Source organism: Petromyzon marinus, chromosome 1 (genome assembly GCF_048934315.1).
Source record: "Petromyzon marinus isolate PM22_M1 ecotype Great Lakes invasive population chromosome 1, UKy_Petmar_22M1.pri1.0, whole genome shotgun sequence".
In the NCBI taxonomy this organism is placed as follows: Eukaryota; Metazoa; Chordata; class Hyperoartia; order Petromyzontiformes; family Petromyzontidae; genus Petromyzon; species Petromyzon marinus.
This window is the reverse complement of record NC_133667.1, coordinates 16359279-16381842: the sequence shown is the minus strand read 5'-3', so window position 1 is coordinate 16381842 and position 22564 is coordinate 16359279. Positions and strand designations below refer to the sequence as shown.

Genomic DNA, 22564 nt, shown 5'->3' with positions numbered 1-22564 from the left:
GTTGTCCTTCCCCCGCACCTCCGATTAGCACGGTTGGCTACGTACGGTGCGAAAGAAGTTCAACGTACATACAAGAAGGTACCCTCGCCACCCAGCGGCAGCTGTCCCTGCGTGGCACAAGGCGTCTCGGCACCTGGCCTGCACACACGTAGGGGGTATTCGCTCTGACAGCAGTACGGAGGGGCGGTGAGTGGGTGATGATTGCAGCTGGGGTTGAGTAACGCCCCGAGTAACGTCTAACCTTTGGCAGACCTGGGTGGATTGGACAATCGGCGAGACGTTATCGCCCTCTGCCTGGCACACAGCAGGACATGGGTTCGATCCAGACCACGACGCCTGCCGTATATTTGGAATCAGAATGTTTATTCGTGCTGGTGGAATCCGATTACCTGTAAAGCTCTTTTTCACAGATGTCCAGTAGTGGAGTTTGCGTGCCTCTCTCCCCGTGGTCACTGCGTGGATTTTTCTCAAGTTCCTCCGTTTCCCCCCCCCGCACCCCCTCCACATTGAGAATCAACGTCGCCACGCGTTCAAGAGTACATCGCTGCTGCTGCTGTATATTTCCACACGACGACGAAGACGTCAATAAGCCACCCACTTCACGGAACTATTATTTGTGAAAGGCAGGTCGCTTCTGAAAAAAGTGCTACCCTATATAGCAGCTCAATTGTCGGTCCTTACCTGGTAAAATTTATAGAAATGTGCTTATAGAAATGTGTGTGTGTGTTCTAAGTAAATTGTGGGGAGTGGTGGTGTAGCGCTTAGCGCACTGCGCTACGAACCCGGCGACCCGAGTTTGAATGCCGCTCGCGACCAACAACAGTGGCGAATATTGTAACCAGTTCTGGGCCTCCCCTAGGTCGACTCGGCCTCAAATGAGTACCTGGGACGGCGTGTAGCAAACATCGCCACTGGGGAGACGAGGGAGGCTGGGCGTGCATGGTGCTGGCCACCCCATCGTGTACCACAGTGACGGCCTTCATAGCTGCTGCTGCTACTCGCTAACAGCACTTGCCCCGACAGCCTTTTAGAGGCTACACGGGGGATCTTAGTCTTTGTAAATGTCAGCAGTGGTCATTCAGTCACGCCTCTCGGAGGCGTGCAGGGCCCGGGCTTTAAATTCTGGTGCCGACGGAGTCTTACCGAGCGGTGCGTCGCGCCCCCAACCCCCCCTTCGCCACGCGCAAATATTTAGCGGTGGATCTCCGGCGTTCGCTCGTCGCTGGAAGGGGGGGGGGTGGTCGAGGGAACAGACTTGCCGCTGCCGATCATCGTAATCACGGGCACTCCTCTACTTACGAGCGAGTTGCGTTCCAGGAGGTGTCTGTTCGCAAGTCGATTTGTTCGCAAAGGACCTTACTTTACTGCCGTCGGCTCCAAACGTGTTGCACGGCGTGTACACTAAACACGGGGAATGGCTTTAAAAGTTCTAGTCTCCTGCAGATGTAGACGCCACTGACTCTTCTTACTACCGCCCTCAACACTTTCACCACTCGTACGCTTCCGAGTCACGATGGGGCTTGACAATGGTCGTGAACAGCAGAGAGGGAGAGAGCGTCGTAGTGAACCGCAAAGCGACGACACGACAGCACACGATGGCGGTGGCCCAGGCAGAAATGCTGGGAATGCTGGGTAATAAAAACGACCACCACCGCCATCTATTGCACGGGCGGTTGAACTTAAGACGACTCTCGGTCCCGAACAGCTGCAACTGAGCGTACGGACCGAGATTTGTTCTTATCTCTGAAAATCGGAGTAGAGGAGTCCCTGTGATTACAAAGAAAAGTCTGTAAGATGTAAAACGAACGAAAAACAACCAGCCCCCATTTTTCCTTTTACGCACACAAATATATATTGTTTGTTTTCATCATCCCGCAACTTTGCACAGCTTTTCAGAATTTTAGTATTCGCTTGCGACGAGAATTCTCCCGTCTTGTGACGTCATCGTCGTCGTCGCCGTCATCGTCGTTGCCGTCGTCATCGTCATCATCATGGTCATCATCGTCATCATGGTCATCATCATCGTCATGGTCATCATCGTCGTCATGGTCATCATCGTCGTCATCGTCACCATCGTCATTACCATCGTCATCATCATGGCCATCAACGTCATCATGGTCATCGTCATGGTCGTCATCATCGTCGCCGTCATCGTCGCCGTCATCGTCGTCGTCATCATCGTCGTCGTCATCATCATGGTCATCATGGTCATTGTCGTCACCGTTGCCATCGTCATCTCGGCCGCGGCCCCTCTTGGCTCGCTCCTCTTCTTTGGAGATTCCCGCGCAGCATTGTCGCGGCTTTTCCGCCCCCCCCCCCCCACCCCGGTGAATTACAAAAATATCTCGAGCTCTCCGTCTCTCTCTATGTCCGCGTGTCCGTCTCGGCGTCTCTCTTCTCCGTAGATTTCGTAGTAAAGTAGTAATAAAAAAAACGAACGCCAAAAAAATAAACCCGCGAGACACGTCCGTCGGGATTACCACAACAGCCACCACCATCGCGATCGCACGCAACTCCATTAATTAATTCACCCACTCTATCGATTCATTCACGGATTCATTCACAGATTCATTCACGGATTCATTCACGGATTCATTCACGGATTCATTCACGGATTCATTCACTCGCGCGACAACCTCCCGACGCTACCCCGACCCCCCCCCGCCGAGCAGAAAGTTACGCCGATTGTCCGACCGGCACGCTTGATGTGAGGTATGATCCATTATCAACCACAGTAAATCTTCCGTTTTTCTAAAAAGTTAAGGAAAACAAAGTTGCAAAAAGATGTCCAGAGGCTGTCCCGCGGTTCTGTCTTGCAGTTTGCCCACGGGGGGTGCCAGCCTTGCGCCCCCCCCCCCTCCCCCCCCCGGCCAACCTTCGAACGCGACAGGCGCCCACGCCGGGAGACGTTGAGGGCCGAGCGTTCAATCGACGGCGGTGGGCGGAGACTTCCCGCTGGATTCCGAGTTCTCGCATGGCGACGTTGGTGCAAACCATTTTTTCTTTAAAAAAGAAAAATTCTGTACGTTTCGTTTTTTTTCCCCATCTTCACCCCTCCCCTCCCCCCCCTCCGCCCACCGCCCCCTTTCCTCCTCCCTCGCCCGCGGCGCGACTTCCGGACAAAATCTTTGAACCAACGGAGGAGCAAAAGAATATATATAGGGAAATCGAATCTCACACATATGGGTTCCTGGGGCACACCACATAGAGTGGCGGTGGGGGGGGGCGGAGAAGGGCTTCAAGTATTTTCTCGAGATTTATTTTCCTCCGCGGAGTTTTTCGTTTTCCCCATTTCCCGTGCCCATCGTTCCTCGCCACCGCTTCCCGTCGGTTTCGCTTGCCGTCGACGGCAAGGCCCTCGACGGCAAGGCCCTCGCGCTCTCACGTAACCCGCGACGACGGCGGCCGTAGCTGCCACGGCGGCGGCGGCGGCGGCCGTAGCTGCCACGGTGGCGGAGGTCGTAGCCGCGACGGCGGCGCTGATCGTAACCGCGACGACGGCGGTCGTAGACACGGCGACACGGAAGCTGCCCCCCCCCTCCCTCGCTCCCCCCCAGCCTCCCCCATCCTCTCTCGCTCCGAGGGGATCAAGTCGTCGTCGTGGAGACAGACTCTGACGGAGCGGCGGACGTCGGCAAAGTCGTCGAACTTGTCGACGCCGTTGACGATGTCACGGTCCGCGCCGGCGCCGTCCCATCATCATCACCCCCCTCCCGCCGCGCTTCCGTCGCCAAACCCGATGACGCTTCCCCGTCGGCGGGCTTCACCGCGGGCATCTCAACGTCGCCGGGCGAGCGAGCGGCCGTCTCGTCGTCCGCCCCCTCCTCCATCTCCTCTGCCTCCTCCTCTGCCTCCTCCTCATCGCCCTCCTCCATCACCTCCTCCTCCTCCCCCCCCCGCTCCGCCGTCACCGCACCCGCCTCCACCTTGACGTCACCCGTCGAGGCGACGCCCGAAGGTTCGTCCGCGCTCTCGACGGCGGCGGCGGTCGCGGCTGTGGCGGCCGTGGGCAATGCGGTCGAGGCGTCGCGGCCGCGCGCTGCCGTGCCGGTAGCTACGGTGCCGGTAGCTACGGTGCCGGTCCTGTGGTTCGCGGCGACGCCGTTGGTGTAGGCGGTGGTCGTGGTGGCGACGGCGCGGGGCGGTGGTGACGGCGGCGTCTCCTCGTCCGGTCCGGCGTGCGCGTCGGTGCCGTTGTGTGGCGCTGCGGGTGCTGGGCCTGAGACGCACGCACGTGCACACCCACGCACGCACACGCACGCACGCACACGGACCAGGGCGGCGACGTCGGTGAGCGGTGAGTGCGCGGGAGTGCCGAGTGTGAACCGGCCTCACCGCCGGGTTTTTTTTTTGTCGTCATTTTTGTTGCATCGTTAAATATTTCCATTCGCATTCACGATTATTATTCGTATTATGAGTAGTTGTATTATTATTAAATATACAACCGCCAAGGTTTGGGGGCAACCCGTTTGGCGAGCGTGGGCCAGTTATTCGCGAGCGTGAGACGGCTGCTTTGTGCTCGAATCTCCACTCACGTCGAGATCGATTTCGGGTTACCGCGACCCACCCCCCACAAACCCCTCCTGTCGTGTCTGCGTGTCGTGTGTGTGTGTCGTGTCTGTGTGTCATGTGTGTCATGTGTTGTGTTTGTGTGTCGTGTCTGTGTGTTGTGTTTGCGTGTCGTGTCTGTGTATCATGTGTGTCATGTGTTGTGTGTTGTGTTTGGGTGTCGTGTCTGTGTCGTGTTGTTTGTGTGTCATGTTTGTGTGTGGTGTTTGTGTGTCGTGCGTGTCATGTGTGTTGTTTTGCGTGTCGTGTGTGTCATGTGTGGTGTTTGTGTGTGTCGTGTCTGTGTCGTGTTGTTTGCGTGTCGTGTGTGTCCTTGTAATGGTCTTACCCCCAGTGCCTTCAACTGGACATCTGTGAAAAAAAGAGCTTCGAAGCTCATCGGATTCCTCCTACAGTACAAATACAATATTCCGATTCCGATCCCACGCTCGTCATGCTGACCCCTTGACCTGCCGCCCCCACCCCATCCCCCTCTGACCTACGCACTCCCACGTCTGATTATTATACTCCTCACTCGTTTACGACAGCAAAAAAAAAACAACCAACAACAAGCAATCAACAGGCAACCAACAACAAACAACCAACAAGAGACACCAAACAACCAACACCAAACAGGGAACCAACAAACAAACAAACGACAACAAAAATAAATAAATAAAACGCTTGCCGAGGGCTCGCGGCGGCGACGGCGGCGACGTCGACAACGGCGGCAGTGGCAGCAGTGGCGGCGGCGGCGGCGTTGGGGGCGGCGCCAGGCGTGCGTGCACCCGCGGCGGCCCCTCGGCGTCCGGAGGGGCGGCCGGACCCCGCGGTGGGCGACGGCTGCCTCTCGGCCTTGATGACGAGCGAGGGGAAGGCGTAGGGCCCCGACAGCGCGTCCGTGCGCAGCGTGAGCGTGAGCGGCCCCGGCGACGGCAGGCACGTGGCGCCCTCGCACTCGTCCAGCAGCCGGTCCATGTAGTCCCTGGCAACGGGGGGAGGGGCAAAGGGAGGGGAGGGGGGGGTGGCGGCCCAGATTAACCCAGAAGTGACCTGGCTGGCGCTAGTGATAGCTCAACCAAGTGGCTCATCGTGTGGAAATGTACAGCAGTACGTTGATTCTAAATGTGGAGGGTAAAAACCACGCGACCACCACGGGGAGAGAGAGAGACGTCAGCGATCGGAATCGAACCCACGACCTCCTGTACACCAAGTGAGGGAGCGTGAGCGAGCCGGAGAGTGAGTGTTTGAGCGGGTCTGTGGGCGAGTGAGTGAGCCGGCGAGTGAGCTGGTGGGCGAGCGAGTTAGTGGGCCGGCCAACCGGTTGGGCGAGCATGCCGGTGGGCGAGTGAGTGAGAGCGGGTCGGGAGGTGAGCGAGTGGGAAGGTGGGCGAGCGGCCGAGCGGGCGGGTGGACGTGGGGCTCCTCACGTGACGCCGGGGTGCAGGCTGTACTTCTTTTTGCTCAGCCGGTGCTGCCTGGCGAAGAAGTCGTGGCGCTCCGACTTCTTCCACATGTAGTAGAAGGCCACGCACTCGCCCACGGTCCGCGAGCGAACCTGCACCCCGGGGGCACGGGGGTTCACGGCACGGGGGTGGGGGGGGGGGGTTTCAGAGGAGGGGGTTCAAAGGGAGAGGGGTGGGGTTCAGAGGAGGGCGGAGGGGTTCAGGTTCAGAAGAGGCTGCGTCCTGGGCTCTCCAGCCCCATGTAATTGACAGGGGGGGGCTGTGTTGTTGTTGTTGTTGTTGGTCGTCTGGGTGTGCTCGGGGGCTCTTGCTGCTGTTGCGTGCTCCCCGTGCCAGCGCCAGCACGCTCACCTTGTTGAGCTGTATCTGGAAGAAGTCCTTGCCGTACAGACGCAGGCCGTTCTCGAAGTCGCGGCACTCCTCCTCGGTCCAGCCCGTCTCCTCTGCGTGCCACCACCACCACCACCCACCCACCCACCACACAAAGACAAAGACACCCCCCCCCGCCCCGTATAGCCTTAACAGACTGTTGGGGCAAGTGCTGTTAACGAGCAGCAGCGCCTATGAAGGCCGGCATGGCAAGCGAGGGGGGGGGGGGGGAGGTGTATGGCCAGCACCACGCTCGACCGCCTTTGTCTCCCGAGTGACGATGTTTACCACACACCGCACTAGGTACTCATTTGAGGCCGAGCCGACCTAGGGGAGGCCCAGGACCGGTTCAGGTAATCGTCACCGGTGTTGGCCGTGAGCGGCAATCGAACTCGGGTCGCCGGATTCGCGGTGCATCGCGCTACCCGCTACACTACCGCACACAAAGATCCCCCCCCCCCCCGTATAGCTCTAACAGACTGTTGGGGCACAGCACGTGAGGGGGTGGGTGGGTGGCCAACAGCACGCCCGACCGCTGTGCCACCGCCCCTCCCCCCCCCCCCCCACTCACACTGAGATAACCCATACTCACAGAGGATCCCCTACTCACACCGAGACCCTTCACCCAGACCAAGACACCCCTGCTCGCCCTAAGTAACCCTAGGGGGGGCCCCCTAGCTCAGCATGGGAGCCCACCACAACCCCCCCCCCTCCCCCCAACCCCCCCCACCCCCCACCTTTCACGGCGCGCTCGTTGGAGCGCATCTTGGCGAGTGCTCGGCGCGCTTCGTAGTCGCTCCTCATGAGCTCGTACAGAGCCTGGGGGGGGGGGGGCAGACCCGGGGGGATGGGGGGGGAGAGGGGGGAGAGAGGGGGGGAGAGAGGGGGGGAGAGAGGGGGGGAGAGAGGGGGGAGAGGAGGGGGAGAATAGAGGGGGGGAGAGAGGGGGCAGAGGGTGGGCGGGGAGGGAGAAAGGGGAGAGGGGGAAAGGGGGAGAATGGGGGGGTAGAGGGGGGAGAGGGGGCGTGAGTTTAGGGGGTAGAGGGGGGAGAGGGGGTGTGAGTTTAGGGGGTAGAGGGGGGAGAGAGGGCGTGAGTTTAGGGGGGAGAGGGGGGAGAGGGGGTGTGAGTTTAGGGGGGAGAGGGGGGAGAGAGGGCGTGAGTTTAGGGGGTAGAGGGGGCGTGAGTTTAAGGGGTAGCGGGGGGAAAGAGGGCGTGAGTTTAGGGGGTAGAGGGGGTGCAGCCGAGGGGGGACGCCGTAGGGGTGGTGCTCGCCAGGCCATCAGCCTCGTGTGCCACTGTGCCGGACTTCATCATCAGGTGCTGTTGCTCGCTGACAGCACTTGCCCCTACAGCCGGTGTGGGCTATACGGGGGATCTTTGTTTATGTGTGTGTGTGTGTGCGCGTGTCTGTCCCTGCCAGCGGTGAGCCTTCGGCGCTTCACGCGTAACCTCAAAGCGCACCTAGCCTGGCACGAGCGCCGTGGTGACGCCACCGCCACTTAGTGGCGAAAAGCGCTGCTGCTGCTGTTGTTGCTGTACGTGGGCCTGTGCCGTGAGTCTGAGACACACAAAAGATCCCCCTCACATAGCCTGTAACAGACTGTACGGGCAAGTGCTGTTAGTGAGCACCTATGAAGGCCGACAAGACACTCGAGGAGGTGGGTGGCCAGTACAACGCCCGACCGCCTTTGTCTCCCCAGTGACGATGTTTACACAAATCTGAACCAGGTACTAATTTGAGGCCGAGTCGACCCAAGACTGGTTCAGATAATCGTCACCGGTGTCGGTGGCTGTGAGCCGGAAATCGAACTCGAGTCGTCGGGTTCGTAGCGCAGCGCTAACCGCGACACTACCGCTCCCGACGAGCCACCCACACACACACATATATATGCGCACGCACGCACACACACACATGCATCATTGTAATCGTCGCCACCAACACCACCGCCGCCACAACCACGGCGCCCACCTGCTCGCGATCGCGCACGTGGTTGCCCTCAGGGATGGCGTGGAGGCCCCCGCCGCCCCCTCCCCCGACCCCCCCGCCGGGCCCTACAACATCTCCCCCTCCCCCCTCTCCATCGCCTTCTCCCCCTCCCCCAACCCCGTTATCGTCCCCTTCCCCGCCGGGCCTGGCGGCCTCGCGCAGGAATCCCTCGAGCTCGCCGTCGAGCAGCAGCGGGCACGGCCTCCACAGCAGCTGGTCCTCGCCCTCGTACGCTGCGGTGCCACGCAAAGGGGGGGGGGGGGGGTACGGGTTAGGTGATGGTAGTAGTGGGTGTCAGGCTGGCTACTGGGTTAGGTGATGGTAGCATGGGCTGGCGACATGGCTAGTGGGTTAGGTGATGGTAGTAGGGGCTGGCGACATGGCTAGTGGGTGAGGTGATGGTAGTAGTGGGTGTCAAGCTGACTAGTGGGTTAGTGGTTAGTAGCATGGGCTGGCGACATGGCTACTGGGTTAGGTGATAGTAGCATGGGCTGGCGACATGGCTAGTGGGTTAGGTGATGGTAGTAGTGGGTGTCAGGCTGGCTCCTGGGTTAGGTGATAGTAGCATGGGCTGGCGACATGGCTAGTGGGTTAGGTGATGGTAGTAGTGGGTGTCAGGCTGGCTAGTGGGTTAGGTGATGGTAGCATGGGCTGGCGACATGGCTACTGGGTTAGGTGATAGTAGCATGGGCTGGCGACATGGCTACTGGGTTAGGTGATGGTAGTAGTGGGTGTCAGGCTGGCTAGTGGGTTAGGTGATGGTAGCATGGGCTGGCGACATGGCTACTGGGTTAGGTGATGGTAGTAGTGGGTGTCAGGCTGGCTAGTGGGTTAGGTGATGGTAGCATGGGCTGGTGACATGGCTAGTGGGTTAGTGGTTAGTAGCATGGGCTGGAGACATGGCTACTGAGTTAGGTGATGGTAGTAGTGGGTGTCTTGCTGGCTAGTGGTTTAGTGGTTAGTAGCATGGGCTGGCTACATGGCTAGTGGGTTAGGTGATAGTAGCATGGGCTGGCGACATGGCTAGTGGGTTAGGTGATGGTAGTAGGGGCTGGCGACATGGCTAGTGGGTTAGGTGATAGTAGCATGGGCTGGCGACATGGCTAGTGGGTGAGGTGATGGTAGTAGGGGCTGGCTGGCTACTGGGTTAGGTGATGGTAGCATGGGCTGGCGACATGGCTACTGAGTTAGGTGATGGTAGTAGTGGGTGTCTGGCTGGCTAGTGGGTTAGTGGTTAGTACGGTGGGCTTGCGACATGGCTAGTGGGTTAGGTGATGGTAGTAGTGGGTGTCTGGCTGGCTAGTGGGCTAGTGGTTAGTAGTAGTCATGGTAGTGGTTGAGTGGTAGCCACCGCCCTGGTGCATCTCGCCGGTGCCAAGAGGGCCTCACCCTTCTCGCCGTCCTGGTAGCGGCAAATCCCCGTGGGCACCTCGGCCTGGTACATGGAGCCCACCATGATCTCCTGGCACCAGGGCACAGGGGGGGGGGGGGGGAGGAGGCAGAGTCGTGGCAAAACGATGACAACCCTCGATTCATGGGGACTTTTTTTTGCTAGTTTCAAAGTATTAAAAATTATTAATCGGCTTTACCCTTCGTGGCAATACAACACGAGTTGTGTTCAGATGTTCAAACACCAAATAGAGAAACCTTTTGCAAAGAATCAAGCCGGTGTAGGGCCAATCACTTTCAAGCTTGTTAAACCCCCCCCCCACCACAACCGCGAGCTCCTGCCGAGAGAGCCGTCGACACTTTCAATCGACCTCGACGCGCACCGTGCCTGGCGCAAGCGCCGGCGTGACGTCGCCGTGAGGATGACCGCGAACTCCGGTCGACCTCGCAGCGGCGGCAAACTTTTAGGCTCGGCCATCGACCAAAAGACGGCGGTCGCCGCATCGTGCAGCGCTTTCCGGTGCGCTTCTGCGGCCGTCTGGAATGCTCTCTTCCTTCCGGCATTAGGAAGCCACTGGGAGCTACGGCACTTTTAGATCATCATCTAGCTTGGACAAACTGCCCGCCACTCACATTAACATTGGCTGCTGACATTTGGGCTACGCCCATTTCAAACCTTTATAAACAGTTCACCTTTAGAAGCTAACCCCCTCTTTCTGATGACGAACGCTTCTGTTGAGATCGTTAACGTCGTAATCTTTTGTTATTTTATTTGAACCTATCTACGTGACTTTACCGAAAGACCCAAACAATACAAACTGACTTCTCCAAAACTGCTTGTTGTTGTGTTTAGTTTGTTGTCCTTGCCCCCGCAACCTCCGATTAGCACGGTTGGCTACGTACGGTGCGAAAGAAGTTCAACGTGCGTACACTCGTACTGTTGCCGGTTAGCGGCCAACGGCCATTGTCGCTGTCGTCAACTGGACATCTGTGAAACAGAGCTTTACAGCTCATCGGATTCCCCCGGTATAAATACATATTCTCATTGTGTTGTTTGTGTGCGAGGTGATTGGGTAAAATGAACGGACTGACCGCAGCTGGGGTGGGCCGGGGAAGGGGGGGGAACGGGGGCTGCGGGGGAGCCTTCTTACTTTCTTCCAGTCGTCGGACGGCATGTAGTCCTCGTCGTCCTCCGACTCCGAGCTGCCCTTGTCTCCCTCGCCCAGCAGAGCTCGCGCTGCCAACAGCAGCGCAGCGGGAGGAGTGCCGGGGATCGGGGGTGGAGGGGGAGGTGGCGCTGCGCATTACGATTCGCAGTGGACGCTCCGCACAGGACGGTGCATCGGTTCAACCTCGATCACCTCCTCTATGAGTTCGATGACCTATACGACCTCCTCTATGACCCTGATGACCTCCTCTGTGACCTACGCTATGACCTCTATGACACAGCTGGGCAAACCGCCCTTGGGACACGAGAATACATTTTCATTTTCGCTGCAGGGCTGCTCCACAACGAGATTCAACCCCGTACTTGAGCCGTTCTTATTTCCGTCGGACAATCCTAACCATCCACGAGGCGCTATCCGATTCGTCTATTCACAGCTCCGAGATATCCGCACGCAATCCGGATCAAAAGCATTTAAAACTTCTTTAACTATTTTTTTTTATTTTACTAGGTAAGGCCCCACTGAGCTGCTTTCAGAAGCAGGCCTGGCCACATCGTGTGGAAATGTATAGCAGCAGCCAAACAGTTTAAATGCGTGATGTTGATTCTAAATGTGAAGGGAAAAACTGGAGGACCCCGGAGAAAAATCCACGCGACTACCATTGGGAAAGAGAGAGAGACAGACACGCAAACTCCAAATATACAGCAGGCATTGTCAGGGTCAGGGTCGAACCCACTACCTACTACAGTAAAACCTTGGATTGCGAGCATAATTCATTCCGGAAACGTGTTTGTAATCCAAAGCACTCGTATATCAAAGCACTCGTATATCAGTTGTGATCACGTGACGCTCGGCAAACAAAGCTTATACTTACTACTACTCGTATTGCAAGACCCTCGCTCGTTTATCAAATTAATATTGATTTAAAATTTGTGCTCGTTTTGCAAAACACTCGCAGACCAAGTTACTCGCAATTCAAGGTTTTACTGTATATTGATTTGAAGCTTTCGTGACTGCAGGAATCCATATTCTTTGGTTCTTTCGGTGAAGTCACGTAGGTAGAAATTAAACAAAAAATAATAAATCACGACGTTTCGATCGCAACACAAGCGGTCGTCCTCAGGCGGAAAAAAATGATCCAGCAGTGGAACTGCTGAACCAGCAGTTCTACTGCTGGATAATTTTTTCACTGCCTACTCTATACCGGGCGAGGTAGTTAACATCTCCTAGCCAGTGATGATGAGAGAGACGCACGCAAACTCCAAATATACAACAAGCATTGTCAGGGTCAGGATCGAACCCATGACCTCCTGTACACCAGGCGAGGTAGTTAACATCTCAGAGCCACCATGGCACCCCCTGGCAGGACGCTCCTGAAACATGAGCCACGAGACTCAGCGAGGCGCTCTTGGGTAAACAAACAAAACCACCAACAACTACGAGACGAATGACATCAATCAGTCCTAAGTGGCAGTCTCTGCCCATGTCCAGGTGCCGGCAACATCGGCCTGCAACCGTGGCACCCCGTCTGATGTGGCCGCCCCGTCTGATGTGGCCGCCCCGTCTGATGTGGTCGCCCCGTCTGATGTGGTCGCCCCGTCTGATGTGGCCGCCCCGTCTGATGTGGTAGCCCCGTCTGATGTGGTAGCCCCGTCTGATGTGGCCGCCCCATCTGATGTGGCCGCCCCGTTTGATGTGTCCGCCCCATCTGATGTGGCCGCCCCGTCTGATGTGGCCGCCCCATCTGATGTGGCTGCCCCGTTTGATGTGTCCGCCCCATCTGATGTGGCCGCCCCGTCTGATGTGGCCGCCCCATCTGATGTGGCTGCCCCGTTTGATGTGGTAGCCCCGTCTGATGTGGCCGCCCCATCTGATGTGGCCGCCCCGTCTGATGTGGTAGCCCCGTCTGATGTGGCCGCCCCATCTGATGTGGCCGCCCCGTTTGATGGTTGGGGGCGGGGGAGAGGCGCGAACGCCGGGAACCACGTGGCGTCGCCGCTGCACCGGGCCCAGCCAGCTTGGCTGGCCGTACTCACAGCGCAACGTCCGCGTCAGGAGGTCCGGCCGCTCGGCAGAACCGGCAAGGGGCACGAGGTCGTCGGCGGATGACTCTGTCTCCTCGCCCTCCTCCTCCATCTCCTCGCCCTCCTCTCCGGTCCGAGCCGCCGCCACCGCCTCCTCCTCCGCCTTCTCCCCCACGCCGTCAGCTTCCTGCAGGGGCTCCGCCTCTTCTTGCTCTGGCTCCTCCCCATCGACGCTGGGCCCAGCCTCAATGCCCGCCTGCGGGAGGTCAAGAGGACAAAGTGGGGGAGGCGGTGATGGTGTCGCGGTTAGGGCGCTGCGCTACCAACCCGGCTACGACCCGAGATCGATTCCCGATCGCGGCCAACACACCAACACCGGTGACGATTATCTTAACAGGTCCTGGGCCTCCCCGAGGTCGACTCAGCTCCAAAATGAGTACCTGGTGCGGTGTGTAAACATCGCCCAATGGGGAAACAAAGGCGGCTGGGCGTGGTGCTGGCCATTCCAACCCCTCGACGTTCACCAAATAGATTGAACATCTTAACACCTCCTGTTTTATTGCCAGAAAGGGTAAAACCTATTCTTATTTTTCACCATTTTGGATATTGGCAAAACAAAGGTCCCGTCGCTACAACTCCATTGCCATTGCACACAAGTGTGGGGTTCATCTTACTGTCCGGAGCATCTTACGAAGCCAGAGAAGACGCGCCACTCAACAATGACGAAGGAGCCAATTCTTGAGTCGTTACCCGAGATGTTTACGGGGCCCGGCGCGTGCCAAAAACAAAAGAGCACAGTCGAAATTTGCCGGGAATAAATCGGTCCCCACCCTTTTTTTTCTTCTTCACCCCCCAACAGAAAAGTGATTTCAGCCAACACAAGAAAATTTGACCCCAGCGGCATAGAAAGTTCGTGTTGTATAAAAGGGGGTCGTGACCTTTCCGCCGGGTTTCTCCGACGGTTGCTGCTGCTGCTGCGTCGGTCCCTCCTCCTCTTCCCGCTCTTCCCCCTCCTCCCCCTCCTCCTCACCCTCCCCCTCCTCCTCGTGCGCGTCTGTGCCGTTACCCGCCGCGTTGGGCAAGGGGACAGTGCTGCCGTAGCCGTAGAGAACCAGCAGCTGGTCCAGCGGCATCTCCCCCTCCTGCGCGGCAAAGCACGACACGACGGGGCGCGCGGGGCACGCACGCGTCACGCACAACAGCAGCAACCGCCGTCGTTCACCGCCAAGTGGCGGTGACGTCACCACGGCACCTGTGCCAGGCCAAGTGCACTTTGAGGCCATCGGGTGACGTGTCGAAGGCTCGGCTATTGGCAGGGGGTCACGGGACAGACCTACAGGTGCCACGGGTTGACTGACTGAGATGACTGGTGGATGCACCGGCCGTGCTCCCCACTGTGTCAACTTGGCGGTACTTGGCCAGTACACAGCGCACTCACACACACGTGACATATTATACACACGAGCAAACGCACATGGTAGACACACAGCATACATTATACACACGCGTCACATGTGCAGACACACACACACGTGCGGTACAAACAGTGCACAAAAAATACAAACATCCCCCCCATATAGCCATAACAGACTGTTGGGGCAAGTGCCGTTCGCGAGCAGCACCTATGAAGGCCGGCACAGCACACGGTGGGGTGTGTGGCAAACACCACACCCGGCCGCTATTTGTCTCCCGAGTGGCGCTGTTGTCTGAACCGGTCGTGGGCCTCCAGTAGATCGACTCAAACGACTAACTGGTGCGGCGTGTAAACATCGCCGCTCAGGAGACAAAAGTGACCAGGCGTGGTGCTGGCCACCCAAGCCCTCCTCGTGTGCCACAGCGCCGGCCTTCATAGGTGCTGCTGCACGCTAACAGCACTTGCCCCAACAGTCAGTTCGAGGCTACACTGGAGGTGGGGGGGGGGGGAATCTCTATCGTGCCTTCTCCAGGTCGTTGATCTCGGACGTGAAGTCCGTGTCCCCCTCGAGTGCCTCCTCCTCGTCCAGCGTCCTCTCGTTGTCCACGTCGTGCAGCATCATCTCGGCCGTCACCTCGAAGTCGCGGTCCTCCCAGCCCACGCCGGCCGGGGCGACGGCGGCACCGCCAACGCCACCTCCACCGCCGCCTCCACCGCCTGCCAAGGCGCGCGGAAGCGTTCGCCGTCACCACCACCACCGACGACTACCACTAACAACGCGCGAGGGTGATAACACTGCCGTAGCTGTTTCAAAAAAACGACCTGTGTATCAGAAATGGAAATTTATAGCGGCAATCAAATAACTCTAAACACGTGACGTCGATTCTAAATGCGGAGGGGAAAAACCGGAGGATGCGGAGAGAAATCCACACGACCACGGGGAGAGAGAGATGCGAACTCCAAATATACGGCAGGCTTCAAGGTCGGGATCAAACCCAAGACCTCCTGTAGACCAGACGAGGTAGTTAACATCTCCTAGCCACCGTGGCACCCACAACCACTACACACCCCACGGTGATACGACCACCACTCCTGCCACCACTACTGCTAACCACCCCGTTGGTAACGCACGTTATGTCAAAATGTAGACACGCAGTATCCGCCTCCCGCGGTCCATTCTCTAACCAATGAGTCGCAACGCAACGTGCCACGACAGAGACATCAAAGCGGATCCTTCACTCACCGACGGCACGATCGTGAGGGGGGGCGGGGGAGGTGGATTACAAACGTTGAAATAAAAAGCCGTGTGCGCTGCGCGAGCATCATATGGTGCGCTTGGGCTCACCCGAGCTGGCGATCCCATTTGAGCCCTGTCGCAGAAGAAGCACAAACGCAAAACAGAGAGAGACGGAGCAACGTCAGACACAGCACACGCTGATGGCGACATCAGCGTGCCACGACCGCGTGGTGTTATATTGTTATATCATATCACGACGCGGCGCTGCATGCAATGCGACGAAGTGCCACTTCAGCGGAGCGCGTTTTTTTGTTGTTTGTTGCGTATGACGACGCGGGCGTGAATCGGATATCGCGACGCGATCGAGTGAACGGAACTGCAACGCCGTCGTGCGCGGTGGGAATAAGCGGGTTCCAGCGCCTGCACTCCGCGGAGCGCTGTGGCGCGAGGCATCTGGATGCTGCGAGACGCTACCCGCCAGGCGCGCCTCGGTCTCATCGTGTCATCGCGGCGTTGTCGCGTACCGCGCTTTACCCCCCCCTACATTATGTAATCGTATATTAGATGGGGACTCCTCCCCCTCTACTTACGAACATTCGACTTAGGAACTTTCAGGGATACGAATAGACCTGGTCCGTATGTCCAGTTGAATGTTCGGACCGAGAGTCTTAACATCAACCGCCCGCGCAACAGATGGCGGTCGTGGCATCTACATCTGCAGAACGTGAAGAACCAGTGGCACCTACATCTACAGAACGTGAAGAACCAGTGGGATCTACGTCTGCAGGATATTATAAAACATTTAAAGCCATTCCCTGTGTTTAGTGTACATGCCGCACAACATGTATGGCATCGACAGGAGTACTAAGAACAAATCGACTTACGAACGGACCTCTGGAACAAACTCGTTCGTAAGTAGAGGAGCCCCTGTAACACGATTTTTCCTTAATGCGGTGCTTCTCAGGAACGCAACTACTACTGCACTACAGTAGAGAACAGTCTGTACGTACACAATGCAGCCCTTGGTCGATCCACTGCTGCATGAGGCGCTCCCCACGCCGTTCGGGGTCATCGGGCATTATTCAAACAAACTTATTTGGCGAAAGGAGGGGAGCACAATCGTGGGAACGTACAAGTACAGTACAACATGGAAAAGTTAGCTGCAATGCCCTCCTCTGTCCACGGCGTAGCACCGCAGCAGCCTACCTACACCGACGCAATTACATCTGCAACCAAACACTGCAACTTTGCATGCCCGCGATTCAGGTCTGTTCACTTGATAAACTGTGCACACCTGTGGTTATATCAAACCTTTAACTCGCCAATAACCTGTCAATACACACCCAATAGCCTTAGCGATACGAGTACCACTCGTTGAAAACGCAGCTTGACCTGTGCACATCAACGAGTATTTTTTTATTCTACCAGCTAAGGCCCATTGAGCTATACATAGCTCTCTTTCAGACCCAACCTGGGCATCACAAATGGTAAATTGCTCATCACGTGGAAATGTATAGCAGCAGCCAAATAACTAAAAACGCGCAATGTTGATTCTAAATGTGGAGAGTAAAAACCGGAGGACCTGGAGAATAATCCACGCGACCACGGGAAAAGAGAGACAGGCAAACTCCAAATATACAGCAGGCGTCAGGGTCGGGATCAAGCCAACGACCACCTGTAAATCAGGCGAGGTAGTTAACATATCGCCGCCGTGGCACCCCTGTGCTATGCTATATACTGAAAACGCCCTTACCTGTGTGTGCACACCTGTAGCCAAAATACACCCCTCTAAGAGACACCCTTCTAAAAGACACTCAGATCCATCATATTTCGTACATATGTATGTTGAACTTCTTTAACATCGTACGTAGCTGACCGTGCTAATCGGAGGTGCGGGAATGACAACAAACTAAACACAACAATCCATTGTAAATAAATGAGCTTGTAAATCTAAATGATGATTTAAAAGCGCACGGCGCTCAGTGGCTTCGTAATATCGGAAAGAAAGAGCGTTCCAGACGGCTGCAGAAGCGCATCCGAAAGCACCACGCGAGGCGGTGTTGACTCGTCTTTGTTCGATGGCTCCTGTCGTGCTTTTTTGAATTGTTCATTGTCGTAACGCTTTTCATCTTTAACCGCCCATAATCCGAATGCCAATTCACAACTATAAACAGCACACAGATCCAGCAGCATCAACAGCACAAACATTGAACAGGGGTGCAATAAAACCCACAACCATTGAACAAAAAGTAAACTATTAAACTTAAACATTGTTATTCTTGGTACTTTCGGTAAAGTCACGTAGAAGGGAAACAATAAAATACAAATATAAAACAATAAAATTCTCACGACGTTTCGACTGCAACACAAGCAATCATCATCAGGTGTGAAAACCACAGCAAGAAAAACTTTTGAAAAAATAATAAGAAATGTTTCTTGCTGTGGTTTTCACACCTGATGATGATTGCTTGTGTTGCAGTCGAAACGTCATGAGAATTTTATTGTTTTATATTGTTATTATTTTATTGTTTCCCTTCTACGTGACTTTACCGAAAGAACCAAGAATATGAATCCCTGCAGTCACGAAAGCTTTAAATCAAAACTTAAACATTGTTTTTAGTTTACCAGGTAGGGCCACACTGAGACGCTGCATATCTCTTTTTTCAGGAGCGACCCTGGCTATCACAAATGATAGTTCAACAAAGTGGGCTTATCATCACGTGGAAATGTATCGCAGGCAAATACTCTAAACCGCGTGACGTTGAGTCTAAATGTGGAGAGAAAAACCGGAGGATCGGGAGAAAAATTCACGTGACCGCGAGGAGAGAGACAGACGCACGCAAACTTAAAAAATGGAGGCATTGCCAGGGTCGGGTTCGAACCCATCACCTCCTGTATACCAGGCGAGGTAGTTAACATCTCCTAGCCACCGTGGCACCCACGGTAATGAGAACAGTACCACCAACACAATTACACAACAGCACCTGTAACAAGACAATAAGAGTCAATGGAAAAAAAAGCAACAATCAACAACGCGGCACACAATTTATATCACACGGTCCCACGCTGAAAAGAAAACGTCCTATACAGGGGCTCCTCTGCTTACAAACGAGTTAGGTTCCAGAGGTCTGTTCGTCAGTCGATTTGTTCGTAAGTCCGACTTTACTCCCGTCGAATACAAACGTGTTGTACGGCGTGTACACTAAACACGGGGAATGGCTTTATAAGTTGTATAATCTCTCTTCTTTGGTTCTTTCGGTAATGTCACGTAGAATGAGAATAAAATAATAAAATGACACAATAAAATTCGCACGTTTCGAAATTGTATAATCCCCTGTAGACATTTTAGCCACTGGTTCTTCACGTTCTGCAGATGTAGATGCCCCTGGTTCTTCACGTTCTGCAGATGCCACTGGTTCTCCTTGTACTGTTGATGTAGATGCCACCACCGCCATCTGTTGCGTGGAGCCTACGACTCTCGGTTCCGAACAGGCAAATGGACATACGGACAGCTTTGTTCGTATCTCTAAAGGTTCGTAAGTCGAATGTTCGTAAGTAGAGGAGTCCCTGTAAATTCAAATGCGATTCAGATATAGTTTGATTTTATTTGTGTATTAAGAAAAAGTTATTAGTTTACCTTTCATATACTCTGCACTCCTATTGTGTTTTGTAATTGTTTGTCGTGCCGTTCTGACCCCGTACCGCTCCTGCAGTATAAATAAAGATGCTGATAATGATGAATAAACGATGCAACGCCACAAACTTAATTAAGCATCAACTATGCATGACCGCCAATTCCTACAAAAAGCAATAATACCAACACACACACACACCAATCAATGGCAATTAGATATGTATTGGACAAGAGGGCGCATTGTAACTGTGGCGAGATGTTAACTACCTCGCCAGGTGTGCACGATGTCGTGGGTTCGATCCCGACCCAGACGATGCCTGCTGCTGTATATTTGTAGTTTGTGGTTGCGTGGATTTTTCTCTGGGTCCTCCGGTTTTCCCCTCCACATTTAGAATCAATGTCACGCGTTTTGAGTTATTTAGCTGCTGCTATAAATTTCCACGTGATATGCCACTTTGTTGAGCTATCATTTGTGATAGGTCACTTCTGTAAAAAAAGAGCTATATAGCTCAGTGGGGCATTACCTGGAAAAATAACTGTTTACCTTTACGCGAGTATTCCGACTGCTATAAATGTCCACGTGCTGATAATTATAAACCACGCTGGGCTATCATTTGTGAAGCCAGGTCGCTTCTGGTCAAACGCGCTACTATATAGCAGCTTAGTGGGGCCTTACCTGGTAAAATAAATACTCTAGTAGTAGTAAACAGACATCTTAGATTGCTTCCTCTTGGTCGACGTCAAAGTTTGTGCGAACTATTGACAGTGACCTTAAATTTAAGTATTTACGGTCGCACCTCTGGATTAGCATGGTTGGCTACGTACGGTACGAAAGAAGTTCAAAATAATTCAGACTCACACAGAGACCCATAGACTCAAACAGAGATCCAGACTCACACAGAGACCCATAGACTCACACAGAGACCCACAGACTCACACAGAGACCCATAGACTCACACAGAGACCCACAGACTCACAAAGAGATAGAAAGACTCACACAGAGACCCACAGACTCATACAGAGACCCATAGACTCAAGAGACTCACAGACTCATACTCACACAGATAGACCCATTGACTCACACAGAGACCCATAGACTCACACAGAGACCCATAGACTCACAAAGAGATCCATAGACTCACACAGGGACCCACAGACTCATACTCACACAGATAGACCCATTGACTCACACAGAGACCCATAGACTCACACAGAGACCCATAGACTCACAAAGAGATCCATAGACTCACACAGGGACCCACAGACTCATACTCACACAGATAGACCCATAGACTCACCCAGACTCAGAGACCCATAGACTCAGAGACCCACAGACTCATACTCACACAGACCCATAGACTCACACAGAGACCCATAGACTCATACAAGAGACCCATAGTTTGTTGTCCTTCCCTCCGCACCTCCGAATCGCAGTTGGCTACGTACGGTGCTAAAGAAGTTCAACATACGTGCATAAATACATGAGAAAAACCACAAACGCAGATTTGTTTTGTTGCAGGAACTTCTAATGCCGTTGTTTGCGTAACGTAGAGGCGTGGTGATTTATGTATAGGGATTGAGGCACACAATACACACCCCTCCGAATATTTTAGTGGAGGAATCCGATGAGCTATAAAGCTCTTCATCCCCCCTCCCCACTCCCCTCCGACCCACGAGCCATCTTCACGGAGCGTAGTCAAACTTGATTTGGAGCTTTCGTGACTGCAGGAATTACTCTTTGGTGATTTCGGTAAAGTCACGTAGATAGAAAAAAAATGAAATAATAGCATACGACGTGTCGATTGCAACACGAGCAATCATCATCGTAGTCAAGTTTAGTTTTAGTTTTAATATTTAGTGCGCGTTGTTATCCTTGTCCCCCTTGCACTCCCGTATCGTTCGCTGCGACGTTCTTAGTCAACCCCCGACTGGAGGTCCGTGCGGAAGGAGGGAGGTGGAGGGGTGGGGTAACTAAAGAGCTTCACGGCGCATCGGATTCCTCGAGATTTCAAATCGGTACTCCAGATTCCGATGTTGTTCATCGGATATTGCTGCCACTGTACCAAAGCAGCAGCAGCAGCGGCGGCGGCGGCATTTAAGTAACAAGTTACACGACAATGTAACGCGTGCGTCAAACTAAATTTCGGATACTTTTTTTCTGAGGGGAATTTGTCTTCTTCTTCTTCTTCCCGCTTCCCCCCAGCGACGCGGGAGCCGAGACCACTCCACCACCCACCCCCCGGGTAGTGTGCGGGTTGGGGAGTTCGGTCACGGACCCGCGGTCGTTCGCTCGTCGAGGAGGATAACAAGAAGCAGCGAGAGAGACGACGACGATGTGAGGGGGGATAGAGATGGAGGGGGTTCGAAGCGCCCAGCAAAAGTCCGCACCGGCGCACTCACACCACCACCAGCAGCAGCAGCACACCGCCTCACCTCCGCCATGTTGGTGACCCCCTTCACCCCGCGCATTGATTCTCCCCCGCCCCCGCTGCTACCGTGGACGCGCATTGGCGGAGGCGGAACCCCCCCCCCTCCCTCATCGCCGCCCTTCCCGATTGGTCGGTTTGGCCGAAGCTCCGCCTTCGCACGCCCCGCTCGGCCAATAGAGAATGGGCGAGGGAGGGGGCGGCGGAGGGGGCTCTCCGGCGCACGTGACCCGGGCAGTCCACCTCCACCCCACCCCGCAACTTCCACCCCCACCCACACCCACCTCACCCCTCCCCTCTAATTCCCACCCCCCCCCACATCCATAGAGGGAAATGTAAATGAGGCGGGTGGACGTGAGTTGCCCGGATGTAGGATGAGTGAGTGGCTCTCACGTGGGTCACGGGTGAGCACGTGGGGAGGGGGGGGCTGTGTGCGCACCTGGGCTGCCCTTAGGTGCACCTGGCCTGGCACAGGCGCCATTGTGACGTCACCGAGTGGCGAATGGCGGCTATTGGTATTGGCGCAGCTAGGTCGACTCAGCCTCAAACGACTACCTGGTGCAGCGGCTGGCGGGGGCCGTTTGTGAGGGAGCCGACGGAGGGAGCCGATGGAGCCGGGGGGGGCCGACGGAGCCGGGGGGGGCGGGGGGGGGCGATGGGGGGGGCGACGGAGCCGGGGGGGGGGCGACGGAGCCGGGGGGGGGGGCAACGGAGCCGGGGGGGGGGCGACGGAGCCGGGGGGGGGGCGACGGAGCCGGGGGGGGGCGACGGAGCTGGGGGGGGGGCGACGGAGCTGGGGGGGGCGACAGAGTCGGGGGGGATGACGGAGCTGGGGTGGGGGGGGGCGACGGAGCCGGGGGGGGCAACGGAGCCGGGGTGGGGGGGCGACGGAGCCGGGGGGG

At 55.7% G+C, this 22564-nt stretch overlaps 1 protein-coding gene across 6 annotated transcripts; it reads right to left on the bottom strand.

Moving 5' to 3' along the window:
- Window positions 1-342: 342 nt before the first annotated feature.
- Window positions 343-21737, bottom strand: LOC116941656 (mesoderm induction early response protein 1-like). Of its 6 annotated transcripts, none has more exons than XM_076064706.1 (13): window positions 21670-21737; window positions 15711-15735; window positions 14889-15082; window positions 13890-14093; window positions 12964-13207; window positions 10913-10998; window positions 9762-9834; window positions 8355-8605; window positions 7121-7202; window positions 6366-6457; window positions 5979-6106; window positions 5237-5533; window positions 343-4219 (listed from the first exon to the last, which is right to left on the bottom strand). In XM_076064706.1, exons 1-13 carry the CDS (start codon window positions 21703-21705, stop codon window positions 3934-3936), a joined length of 1998 nt encoding a protein of 665 aa, XP_075920821.1. In that variant the 5' UTR covers window positions 21706-21737; the 3' UTR covers window positions 343-3933. The 6 variants fall into 6 exon arrangements, with proteins under 6 accessions (XP_075920821.1, XP_075920923.1, XP_075920878.1 ...); XM_076064808.1 differs by having other exon boundaries at window positions 6003-6106; XM_076064763.1 differs by having other exon boundaries at window positions 21625-21682.
- Window positions 21738-22564: the final 827 nt, after the last annotated feature.